This window comes from Micropterus dolomieu, linkage group LG10 (assembly GCF_021292245.1).
Source record: "Micropterus dolomieu isolate WLL.071019.BEF.003 ecotype Adirondacks linkage group LG10, ASM2129224v1, whole genome shotgun sequence".
Classification (NCBI taxonomy): domain Eukaryota; kingdom Metazoa; phylum Chordata; class Actinopteri; order Centrarchiformes; family Centrarchidae; genus Micropterus; species Micropterus dolomieu.
Genome location: NC_060159.1, coordinates 22,131,506 through 22,144,680, shown reverse-complemented (window position 1 = coordinate 22,144,680; position 13,175 = coordinate 22,131,506). Strand labels below are relative to the sequence as shown.

The following is a 13,175-nucleotide window of genomic DNA, read 5'->3' as shown; positions in this document are numbered from 1 at the left end:
TCATTGATGTGATGGTAAATTAGCTTATTACAAATAACATTTGTGGCATGAAGTTATCAATCCATTCTGTTTTCTAAAACACTGGAAACACTGGGCATTTACCTCGTTCAAAAAAAACACCATGTTAAACACATACACTGACATGAGGGGTGTAAGAATTTTAACTTCTAAATCAAATTATTGTTTAATTTCAGTTATTAAAAATAGCCATACAGTCGTGGAAAAGTTCAGTAACTATTTCAAGCGTTGTTGTTTTTTAATTGATTACAGCTTGTGGATATCAAAAGCCTGCAGTATCTCAAAATATAATCCACATAATTGTGGAATAAAGAATTTATAAAACAGAAATGTCAGCCTGAGAAGACCCGGGTTTCATTCCCCACTGTGACCCATTTACCAATGTGTCCCTGAGCAAGACACTTAACCCCTAGTTGCTCCACAGGCGTGCAACCTCTGACATGTATAGCAATTGTAAGTCGCTTTGGATAAAAGCGTCAGCTAAATGAAAAAATGTAACTGTAAGATGTAGTTTTAATCAGCTAATTAACTCAAAACACCTGCAAATGTTTCCTGAGCTTTTAATCTCTCAGCCTGGTTCAGTGAAGTTCAAATTAACTTCACGATACGAATACAATTTGAGATGCACCTGTAGTTTTTGGTGTCCTGCTGTCCTCAGCAACCTCTCATTCAAACTGTCACTCACAAGAGTTTGATCTGTTCTCAACACACACAAACAACAGAAGAGGAAAATGATTTGATGGCAGAAATTTGATGGCAGAGCCTCAACAGAGAGAACTGACATCAAATACTAGCTGTGAACTCAAATTGTATTATGATTTGGATTTGATAAGTTACAGGCTTAACTGACATGAAGGGAGTCAACACTGAGCCAAAATCACAAGAAACAGTCCTTTTTTTAATTCACGGTTCATTTCTTACATTGTTCAAGTACAAAGTTAAAATGCCTTTTTAATTAGTTCATATTCATACAAGAGTAAAATAATAATAGTGCCTTTTCATTACTACGACAAACTTAAATACAGTCATTGTAAAGACAAACTTGATTTATACTCCTAACAATATATTTTTCTTATTTTCAGATAAAATTTTAGCACCTTTTGAAACACCACCAGGTCCTCCTTTTCCTAAAAGCTCATCTTTCATTTAGTCCATGAGATGAGTGTCTGAATGCGCCACAGCATTGTATTTGTGGGTGTTGTGCATGTATCTCTGCGTCCGAGCGTCATTTTTGCTCGGTGTGTTAATAACAGTGTTTCGTGTGGATGTGTTAATAAGTGTATCAGTGTTGAAAACAACGCGTCACTCAGCCCAAATGCTGTCGATAGGCGAACAGAAACATCATCACCGTGTCACCCATCATTTAAAATATCAACTCTCTTCCTCACGCTTTAGTCCGACTGCACTCTCAAACAGACACACGTTGAAATGACTCCGCTGGACAACACATTTTGCACATTTTGCACATTTTGCACATTTTGCACATTTTAACTTTTATGGGCATTACAATGAAGCATTAGCTACTTTGTTGTATATGTTGTTGAAGTATTACCAGTCATTTCAGTCAACTTCGATCTTAATGTTTTCCAAATGCATACTTTTATATACAAGATGCATTCATCAAAGCATTTCTTGTCTTATTTTCAAACTAATTCACATCTGATCTTCATCTTCACAAACATCTTTCAAGTCCTACAGCGCATATTTTTAAAAAAGTTTGTTTTATGAAATTAATTTGTTTGTCATGTCATTACACACCAGTGGTTCTTAATATTTTGGGCTTGTGACCCCTAAAATGAAGTTACCCCTCATCACAAATAGATGCTGTTTGTGAGACAGATTTTTGCTTGTTATACTTCCCTTAGGAGAATTTCAGAGGCCATTAGAAATTCAGAGTATCTCATATTCTGCAAAATAAAGCAATCATTTGAGTGAAAGTAAGAAAAGTTTGTGCCAGATTTGTTTCTTTGGCTCTCTAATCTTCTGGTGACTGTTCAGAGCTTTCCCAGGACCCCTTGGGAAGGTTTTGCCACTATACATTATAAAAATTATGTAATAATTTATATAACATAATTTCTTTGATTATTTATTTACTTTGATTTTAACAAAGCTAAACCAAACACTATGTACTTCAGATTCTCCCTTCTCAGATTGTTTTATTTGAATTATCTGCAGACGTTGCAGAGGGGTAAAACTAAAGCTGAAACGATTAGTCGATTATTGGTTCGTCAATCGACAGAAAATTAAAATGCAACAACAACAACAACAACAACAACGATTGTTGCATATTAAGTGATAAATATTTTAAGGTCAACCTCAAACTCCAGCTTCTCAAACGTGAATATTTTGTCTCGGTGTGAGTCTTCTATGACAGTGAACTGAATATTTGAGTTTGGACTGTTGGTTGAACAAAACGTGACATTTAAATCTTGTAACAGATATTTTAATGTAGCTAGATCAATGAATCAAGAAAATAATCGTCACTTACAGCCTTAGGTAAAATTGTCCAATATTTCACGATAAATCAGAAAAAGTAAATTTAATTTTGTTTAGCAGACTTCTTCTCTTTTTACGTTCCTATTTTATTGATGGTCTTGCAGTCAGGAGGATCTGACCAAAACTTTAGGAACTGCAGGAAATTTCTGATTTCACCTCGTGTTGGGAAATTCACATCCATTTTCCCTTAAAGGAAAAAGTTATCACCCAGATCCTGTTAGGCCTGATTTCTGGGTATTTATTGATGAAGTCGGTCACCTCAACTCGCCTCGTCCACCTCTGTTACCACATTCGAAGTTATTTCAACTGGCTCTTGTTTGAGAGTGTCCTTAAGCTCATCGCTTTAACAATTTCTTCTGGCATCCTTGGGTACAATAGAACAAGTCACTATACTAACTGTAATATATGCTTTCTCTAGCCTCTCTCTCTCCCCTCTAGGCTGAGACTGAACTGAACTGAGCACCAACCTGGAACAGTACACACACACACAATAACAGATTATTATTGTAATTATTATTACCATTATTATTATGATCATTACTCCCTAATCTAACATGGAATCGGAGATTACACTGACTGACTGACTGACATGCAGCACCCGGGGGTTTGGGAGTGGTGGGGGTTGGGGAGCACCAAGCGACGCAGGATGTCACACCCGGCGGCGCCGTGGGAAGCCTGATGACAACAGGCGGCCGGCAAAAACACAGTGTGTATGCATGTGTATGTAATGATGCTGTGTTTTTTTTTTTTTTTAGCGAAAGGAGTTTGGAGAAGCATTAAAGTCACTGGATTTCCAGCAATTGTGTGGGTGTGTGTGTGTGTGTGTGTGTATGTATGTCTGTAACCTGCAAGAGCGCTGTAAAAAAGAGTTTAAAGAGTTTTAAAAAGCACCTGAAGGTTGGTTGTATAAACGGAGAGTAAACATGATGGAAAAAATGTTGATCCTGCTGGTTTATTGTTGGTTTTTGTTACTGTTGAGTGTCTGTGTGTGTGCGTGTGTGTGTGTGTGTGTGTGTGTGCGTGCATGTCAGCATGGACTGCATGTGTCCAGTTGTTAGCTGGTATTTGAGGAAGGTCAGAGGATCAGAAGGCTTCCTGGAAAAAGATGGTCATCTGAGGACCAAAAGCACCAGACTGATGTTTTCTTGAAAGACAGCCCTGTCTAAATAAAACATCAGTGTATCGTGACGTTTGCACATAGTGTCTGCGTATACAATAGTCTTGGAAACATTTTATTACATATCTGCCACACTTTGATGACAAGCCATTTTCTTTACTTGCTTATTCCTATTCAGCGTCACACAGCGGCTGAGTTTATCCCAGCATGCATTGGGGCAAAAGGCAGAAGAAACACCCGAGACAGATTGTACAATTGTATCTGTGTGATATCAGGAAGTTTCTACTTATTTATACAGGGCTATCTGTTTCAGTCGTAGGAAGTAGAAAATCAGCATTGTTTCTACAGATTAAAGGTCGGCCTCTGGTTCCAGCGGATGTCGCTGCGATAAATGGATGCCAATGAAGCAAAGTAGAGTGAGTAGAGTGTGACTGCTGGTGAACTGTGACTAGTTCACCAGACAAAGAAGGACAACACTGGGCCTGAGACGCAAGAGAAGCTGTATGGTATCTGGAAGGGTTCAGGTTCAGTCCCCCCTTGACTTTCTTTTACTTGAAATCCTAGTGTGAGCAAAACACTGAACTCCAAAAAGGACCGTTTGGTGTTTTAGTTTAATGTGTGCTGCTCTGGAGGCAGAAATAATCTCACTGGAGGAGTTAGTTTGGTGGAGCCGAAGATTGGTTTTAGAGCAGACTTTTAAGGGGACAGGAAACCATCACGTCTTGGTAAAGTAAGCCAATAACATCCAGAAGTGGGTGTGAGAAAGGGTTTGAAAATGTTTTTAAAACAAAAGCAAATAAAATGTAATATTAGCTTCATAAAAAAAGATATAAAATGAAGTCACAATTTCCAATCCTTTAAAAAAGCTAGCAAACTCAAAATTCATGATGTTGGTTGGCACTAACTCTTAGAAGGTCTAACCCAGACAGCTAGAGAGAGCCAGTGAATAATGCGTCATACAAAATGAAAGCCACTCTCATGATGGGTAAAAGCAAACTGAGCTACGACAAACTTAACCAAGCAACATAGAAAAACTACCTTACATTGTCATTTCACAGTATAACTGTTTTTCAGTACTTTGTCAAAGGATTATTTGAGCAGAAACCTCCCTCCGGTACGCCAACATAATGACCTGAAGGCTTAAATATAGTGTTGTTTTCCACTGCCAACTTAATGAAAGGATCTCATTAAGCAGGCCATAATTACAAAAGTGACAGAAAGTATTTTTCCAACTTTGCACCCTTAAGATGAACATCACAGGCATTGGAGAAACAGTTAACAGTAATCAATGCAATACAACAGCACTTTCACAAATGTTATGGAGTAAATATTACAAACCAGTTTTGGACTAAACACGAGGAAAACAAACCATTCTTAAGATGCTACTAGAGTACAAAATACCATAGCATTTTCACCACCAGGTCCTTAATGTACAATCACTGCTGTAAATATTGCAAAAACCACCAAGAAATAATCAAAGCAGTGTACTTTTTAAAAAGTGCCAGTGGATGTACGTCCTGACAACTAAGCGGCATGCAGCACTATTCTATATTTTCATATATGCGAGAATGGTTAGGTACTAAGTATAAAATCTGACTTTATTCTGTCTTTATCTTTACAACTGTTCTAATCCAGTGATCGCTAAGAGTAACTGTGGAACACAAAGGATTGTTTTACCCCAACATGAGTGTGTTTTCTTGTTGTGCACTCTCTTTATACTGGTTTCTCTGGCCACTGGAGGGCGCTACAAACACTGACGGTGGGGACATTTAAAAGGCTTTCAATTATGATCTTGGCTCTGATGTTACTTACATCCAGACCTCTCAGGTAGTCTGGGACAGGTCTGCTTTCTGTCCACAGAGTCAAAACTAAACATTGAGAAGCAGCAGTTTTTTTGCTCCTTATATTTGAAACAAATTCCCAGAAAACTGCAGGTGTGCTGAAACTGTTAAACTTTTAAATCGAGACTGAAGACTTTTCTTTTGACCACTGCCTTTAATTAAATCAAATTTAAGGCTGTAGATTAATAACTTACACTGCACTGTAGCTTTTACTGTCCTGTTTTACTCTGTTTTTATTTTATATTTAACTCTTTTAAAAACAGTTTTTTAACTCTAATTTCAATTTCAAAATTGTATTTCAGTGTTTTTTTTATATTTCTCTGTTGCTTCTATGTTTTATGTAAAGCACTTTGGATTCACTTGATGTTGAAAAGTGCTATACAAATAAATTTGCCTTGGCTTGAAGGCACATGCACATCCATATGGGCTGTCTCTTTTTTCCTAGATTATTTACCAAATTATTTTTTTTTATCAATACTTCCATTTTATTTTATTTTTCTGTTGTTATTTTTAATTTTTTTGTAAATTTCCATGTCTATATTTTGTCCCATGTATGTTTGTGTGTACTTATGGACCCCTGGAAGACTATTAGTGGAAGCTAATGGGCTGCATTTTGCAGATGCAGGGTAACAAACATAAACAACAACTTTAAACTGCTTTAGCACCCCCCCCCCCCCCCCCCCCCCCCCCCAAAATCACTCTTTTATTTCAGTATTTCATATTGCAGGAATCACTGACAACATTTCAGCCACAACTGGTCTTCCTCAGGAGAAGATGAAGACCTTGGTGTTATTTTGGCTCGGATCAGTGAGGTTTAACTCAACTATTACAATTATGTGTGCCTCCAGAGCAGCTTTAACAATCTAATTTAGTTGTAGTCACGTTAAAAAAGGCTTCACGTGAATCTATCTCAACACAGCTGACTTGCGTTTTTTCCCTTGCACACTCTGACTAAATCTGACACAATAATAGATCTTAAAAATGGCCCTCTCGTGCCTCCACCTGCTTGTAAGCATTTGGTTTTACTCACTTGGGGACACAAAACTGTAGCGACTGAAACAACCGGAGACCGTTCAGTCTCCAAGAGCACCAAAAACTTTAAAAGTGTTGTATTAAAGTGGCACCATTTGGACTCTAACACTGCCTGACCAGCACCACGAGCATTAACTGGTGTGTGTGTTTGTTTGTATATTTGTGTTCATTGCACGGTAATACACCAGCAGCACTGTCATTACGCACGAATACAGTTAAGTGTTACGGTTCAGAGGGATTCATTGGTGTGATGTTTTTAGAGAGGTGTTAAAAACAGAAAACTTTTGCACCCTCTGGAGGTTTGAATTCCAGCTACTATGACACAGTAAAGCCAGAAGACACCAGTTTCAAGGTTGGACAGGAAGTTTGTGTGTGCACCAATGTGTGTTTGTGTGTGTGTGAAAATCAAGGTAGCACCAGGGGACTAAGGTCAGCCAGTGGTCTACATGGGATCTAGGGAAGCAGTCCTTTACATTGTGTGTGTGTGTGTGTGTGTGTGTATGTGTATGTGTGTATGTCCGGTCATCTGCGTCATCCTGCGTCAGCCAACCTTCATGTACTAGCTGTATACTGTGTGTAGTTATCTGTGTGTGTCTGTCATTACATACTGTTTGTGTATGTTTGTATGTGTGTGTGTGGGAGAGAGAGTAGGTGGTGTGTGACTAGTTGCAGGCAAAGTACTCCTTGAGTGGGGCGAAGAGGTGCCTGATGACGGGGACGCTCCAGGAACGCCCCAGCAGCCTTTGCCTGGCCAGACGACTCATGTTGGACACGTCGGTGTAGTGGACGGGGAAACCAAACACTCTGGAAACACACACACGACATTTCATTATTTTAGTTTGAATTGGATGTGTGGAGTAGAGCTGAAACAATTCATTAATAATTGATAGACAGATAGTTAACCAGCAACTAAATTATTGATTAAAGGTTAATTTTTTAGGCCAAAAATTCTGGTTTCCTCTGTCCTATTGTTGTAAATTAAAAACACTTTGGCGATTTTAACCGGTTGGTCAGAAAAAAAATCAAGCAATTTGAAGACATCCTTTTTGTCTGTGGGAAATTGTCGCTATTTTCTGACATTTTATTGACCAAATTGTTACTCAGTTAGTCCAGAAAATAATCAAAAATATAAATAATTGTAAAAGTAGTAGATCTTTGACCAGACAAACCTAATCTAACATAATGTAGGTTATTATAGTCAGCTTTTGTTTCATCAGTCTACAGTCTATTACTGATCAGTAATTTAAATATTTGGCTTGAATTTATTTGAGTGCAAACTATTTATTTATTTTATTTTATTACTTAAATAGAATAATCTGCAGCTCATGTTTGTTTTCTCACCATTTTCCTATCCCCTTCTATGAGTGGATTATTTCTAAACTGTGCTCGCTGTAAAAGGGACTTTGTGAACTAAAATTTAATATAGTGTCTTCTTGGGGCTGGAAACGGATTTTGGATTTGTGGGGACATAATGTCTGAGTGAAAATCTAATCTGGTCATTTAAAAAAAATTTAATCAAGTTTTGTCCACATATTTATTTATACCTTCTAATATATGTTTTTTTAATGGGAAACCCTTCAAATTTTTCACAAACAGACAAGAGACTCCAGTTTGCATGTTTGGTTTGGGGCACCAATATGTAAGAAATACAAATCTGAAAATTATGACCAACCAGGTGATTTTGACCACCTAATCAATAGGTGTACTTATAAAATATACTGAGTGAATAAAGTACTATAAAGTAGCTGTGGTAGATTAGAAATACAAACACAATCCAAATGAGCTTTACAAAACAATCCAGAAATACACTCATAAGCTCATCGCTTTCTTTAGTGAACATGCATACAAGAAAACATTAGAGGGATATAAACATACGAAACACACACACACAGCAGACACACACAAACACAAATCACCGTACCTTTCCATCTCGGTACACCAGAGGATGTCCTCCTTGTTGTCCATGAAGACGGGGAAATGCTCGTCTTTCCCCTGCTTCACAGAGTTGGAGCGTGTCGTTATCGTACGCAACTTCTCAAACTGGAATTAGCATCCAGGACCAAACACACGCAAACACACAAACACAGACAAGACACACACGCAAATCCTTTTTTAATCCTACAGCTATCCTCCTGTTGTACAGCAGCTTTCTAAGTCATCGTGAACAAATGATTTTTTGATAAAGAACTGAAAGACTTTAACAGGTAGAGCAAAAGTGCAACAGTAGCAGCAGGAAAACTCAAATTATGGGTAAATGTTTGCAGAATAAGTGAATATTTATGCTCAACGGAGAAACACATACTGTAAATGTCCAATTTTTCCATATATCCCAGTAACCTTAAAGCTGGAGTGCGGGACTTTTACTTATAAATAAACGTCTGTTACATTCAAGCTCTCGCCAAACCAGTTCACATAATGCTGATTAAGCCTATCACCGCCAGGAAAATGTCTCAGAGTTTTTAAATCTGGCGTCTGTGGCATCATTCCCACGCTGGCACATCGGTAGTGATGATTTATGTCAACCAGCAGTGATTGTTTTGTCAGAGCTGCCTATTTTTGAAGGCATACATCATAAGCAGGCGTCGACAGTGTTTGTGTAATAACTGCCAGAAGGGGAGACAAAAGTTCCGCACTGCAGGTTTAAATACTTTCCACATTTGAAGCCTCAATCTTGTTTACTACAAGTGATGATATAGCACATGATAATAAGCACACACACACACACACACACACACACATATACACACTCGCACCGGTGTATACCTTGGCTGTGCGTCCGTGCTCGAGGCACTCTTGTAAGTCAAGCTTGTCATTCGTCATGGGAGACAAAGGTCTGAAATTGGTGCAGAAAAAAAAGAAGATAAAATATTAAAACATGTAATGGTGTCTGGGCTATGAAGAAGTTAGACCTGTAATAAAGTAAATGGAAAGTAAACAACGGTGTGTGTGTGTGTGTGTGTGTTTGTATTACCTGGACATGCCTGGCAGGTTTCCCCAGAAATAGCGAGCGCGGTGGGCGGCAGAGACCTCCTTGGCATCAATCATCACTGGGTTACACTGAGGAGGAACAGCAGGGTTACTTCCTATTTCACGTAAACATCTTGTGTCTGAGAAGGACCGTAGGTCTGTGTATATCGTCATATAACCCTGATCTAAAAGAGGCTTTCCATTACATGAAAGAACCTTAACTTGAGCTATAAATGTTAAAAAGTTTAACATTTCCGGTTAACATTTCCAGACAATAGAATGACTTTGTATTTCTTGTTTCTCCTTCTTTAGTCATGCTTGCTGGTTACCTGTGTGTGATTCATTGGAGTCTGTATTCATATCAATTTTAGTATTTAGTGGGTGTGTTCACGCTACCTCTAAAAATCGGGAGATGTCCCGTTTGTCGCTAACTCCCATAGCGACCACGTTCTCAAACAGCCAGAAGAACGGCCGCTCATCTCCCGGCTTTGGTCGAGCCTCGTGCAGCAGACGGTAAAACTCGAAAAACAAGCGGCCGGTTCCTTCTGTGGAACGAGAGAGCAAGTTCAGCCTCCGCAGTTTAATTTCAAAATAAATTTCAATTAAAATTACACAATCATCAGTAACTCTGAGCATTAAAAATTTTATTATTAAATATATATACAGTATATATATATTTAATTTTACATGTTCCCTTCAACTCTGTTGTGACTTTTAACCCCACCAGATTCAAAGACCACTTTTTACCGTAAAGGCCTTTTCTTGCAGGGTTGACGATAGAGAGGTCGTTGCAGGGACTTCCTCCTATCACCAGGTCAAATGGTCCCCACTCTTCGATCTAACAGCCAAAACACATCACGAGTGAAGCAGTTTGGTGATAAAGAACAGTCAAAAACACTCAACTAGCAAGAAGTACAAATAGAAAGAAATAGAAGAAATAATAATTTGCGTTTTGTGCTATATTTACACTTGAATTCTGTCTTGAACTCCAAAGGCAAAGAGGAAATGCACTTACATGTTTGTGTGTTACGTTGCGTACGTCACCCACGTACATGATGCGACCGTGGTGTCGAACCATGCCGACAGTGATGGAGTCTTCACATACCTCAGACGCCACGTACTTGTCAACCTGGATGCCCAAATCCTTCAGCACCAACAGACCTGAGTGCACACACACAAACAAATATATATTAAAATGCTTAACCTTCTCTGGTTCCAGCCTCTCTCTCCTTTTCATTAAAATTTTTTTGTATTGTTGGTCGGGCAAAACAAACAATTTAAAGGCGTCACCTTTAGCTGTGGGAACTTATGCTGAGCATTTTCACTATTTTATGACGTTTTATATACTAAACAAATAATAAATTATTGGCTTTGTGAGGCTGTACTTAGGTACTGGTGCTTTGAGGTAAATGCTAAACATGAGTCAGTGATAGTACCTGGGGTCATCAGGTGTTTCGGGTCTTTCAACCTTGAAAAGACCGGTCCGAGGTGACCTAACTGGGAGTGATCAGGTCCCAGTCTGTGTATAAGAGGCATTAGCCCACAGCTTGTCTCTCCTGATCCACAGCCATCATGAAGCTTTCTCTGCTGCCTCTGACCTCTGCCAATGGCTTTTCTTTTACGTGCACCAGTGATGCATGCACAGTGATTTACCCACAATGCCCCCGCCACCCACTTCAATGTTAACCATGTTCGCCATCTTAGTTTAGCATGTTAGCATGCAAAGATTTACAGCTGAGGCTGAAAGGAATGTCATGAGTTTCACAGGTGTTTGTTGGAAAAATGAAAATCATGCTAAATGAAAAGTTAACAGATCTTGAGGGAGATATGATTATGATGGTGCTAGAGGAAAAATCAGAGGAATAACCAATTCAGTAGATTCATGTCCTGGCAAACTTTACTGCCAATCCAGCCAATAATTGTTGAGACAATTCAGTCTGGGCTAAAGCGGAGGACCAATTGATATATCTATTAATCAACAGATTAATCGCTAATGAAAATAATAGTTAACTGCAATTCTACACATATGTACCTGTAGCAATGCCGTCAAACAGGGAGAGAACTCTGATTGGTTTCCTCTTCTCTGCTGCGACAGGAGGATATAACTTGGCTGGCTCCTAAAAGAGAGAGTTAAAAGGAAGAAGAGGCTTTGATTAGAACAAGATTAGATCAATACTAAGCATTACAGTATGTACAGAGAGACAAGAGGGCAGCGCAGCACAAAGCACATCAGCTTTATTTATGATGGTCTTTCGGCAAAAGTCTGGCTGAAGAGCATCAGTAATTGAATGTGAACACGGTATCTTTTGATGTGTATTAGACTTCATGGATAATTTAAACGTGACAAGCCCTGGAGCCTCACTGACCACCCAGATATGAATGTTTCCTGTTTAACTGTGATCATAACTGCAATTTTTTCTAGCAAGGTTATGACTTAGATTAGATATAGGATAATAAGCTAATATATCAAATTAACTGCAGCTAACTGACTTACAGTATCTTGCCTGGACTGAACTGAAGTGATTGAGTTTTATGGATTACAGGGATCAGGGTTTGGTGCAATGGGTAGTTGTAGAAGGAATAAGGACGTATTGTAGTACAGAAGTATAAGTATCTATACAAATATAGAAGCAGTAGAGTCTGGAGTGTCACCAAAGATAACACATTATTACATTATAGAAATATTAATTGACAAAATGTCTTTTATTTTTAATCATCATTTTAAAGCAAATTTACCACGTAAACTCTATGTTCCTGTTGGGATTTTGGTTTTGTGTTCATGTTTTTCCTGTTTTGATGGTTTGGAGTTCTGTGTTTCTTCTGTTCTGCCTTGTTTATTCTCATGTTCATTTGCATGTTCAGTTTAGTTCACTGTTTTCTTATTTTAGTTCTTAGTCCTGTGTCTTTGTTCCGATCTTACTGTGTAGTCCTGCTTCGGTGTCTTAGTCTTCAGTCCTACTTCTTCATGTCTTTGTGGTAGTCCTTGGTTCTGTGTTTTAGTCTTTGTTCTGACTCTTAGTTCTTTTGTTCGGTTTCTTTTATCCTGGTCCATTGTCATTTGTTCTGTTCCTTGTCCACTTGTCAGTCTGTTTCATCCGTGTCCTGTTTCTACTTTCTAGTCTTGGTATGTCAAGGTTACAGTTTGTCAGTGTTCCCTGTCTGTTCTCGCCTTGTGTCTGTGTCTTACTTTGCTTATTGTTTTATTCTGAAGTTGTTTGTGTCCAGCTCGTTTGCCTCAGTATTTAATGCCTGTGTTTCTGTTCAGCCTAGTTGGATTACTGTGGTTTGTTGCATGTAGATTGTCGTGCTCATGTCATGTCATGTGTTGTGTGCTTGTCCTGTTCCTGCTCCCAGCCTTCATTTGGATTTTTGATCCTCGGTGGATTACTTGGTTTTCATTAGACTTGTTGATTCTGCCACTGTTTTGGGAGTACGCCTTCAGTTAAATAAATAATTAAACTGAACCTGCTCAGCTCTGGTGTCCTGCGTTTGGGTCTTCAACCTTGCTCTCACACACTGCAAACCGTAACAGTTCCTGATTAATGGTGATTCCTGCTGGGGAACCTTTGGTGGTGGAAATATATGTTCTCAAGTACTGTACTGTAATTTTGAGGTATGTGTATTTTACTTGAGTATTTCCAATACATGCTACTTTATGCTTCTACGTCACTTTTCATTCATTTTGAAGGCAAGTATTGTAATAT

At 38.6% G+C, this 13,175-nt stretch overlaps 1 protein-coding gene across 8 annotated transcripts in view; it reads right to left on the bottom strand.

Moving 5' to 3' along the window:
- Positions 1-6,152: 6,152 nt before the first annotated feature.
- LOC123977489 (DNA (cytosine-5)-methyltransferase 3A-like) overlaps positions 6,153-13,175 on the bottom strand; it is a 63,437-nt gene continuing 56,414 nt past the window's right edge. For all 8 annotated transcript variants that reach the window (XM_046060209.1, XM_046060213.1, XM_046060212.1 and 5 more), the window contains 8 exons: positions 11,504-11,588; positions 10,487-10,632; positions 10,219-10,309; positions 9,868-10,016; positions 9,476-9,561; positions 9,268-9,337; positions 8,426-8,544; positions 6,153-7,308 (listed from right to left, as the gene is read on the bottom strand). In XM_046060209.1, coding sequence (XP_045916165.1) covers positions 7,167-7,308; positions 8,426-8,544; positions 9,268-9,337; positions 9,476-9,561; positions 9,868-10,016; positions 10,219-10,309; positions 10,487-10,632; positions 11,504-11,588 — 888 coding nt within the window. In that variant the 3' untranslated portion in view covers positions 6,153-7,166. The remainder of the gene's footprint in view (positions 7,309-8,425; positions 8,545-9,267; positions 9,338-9,475; positions 9,562-9,867; positions 10,017-10,218; positions 10,310-10,486; positions 10,633-11,503; positions 11,589-13,175) is intronic.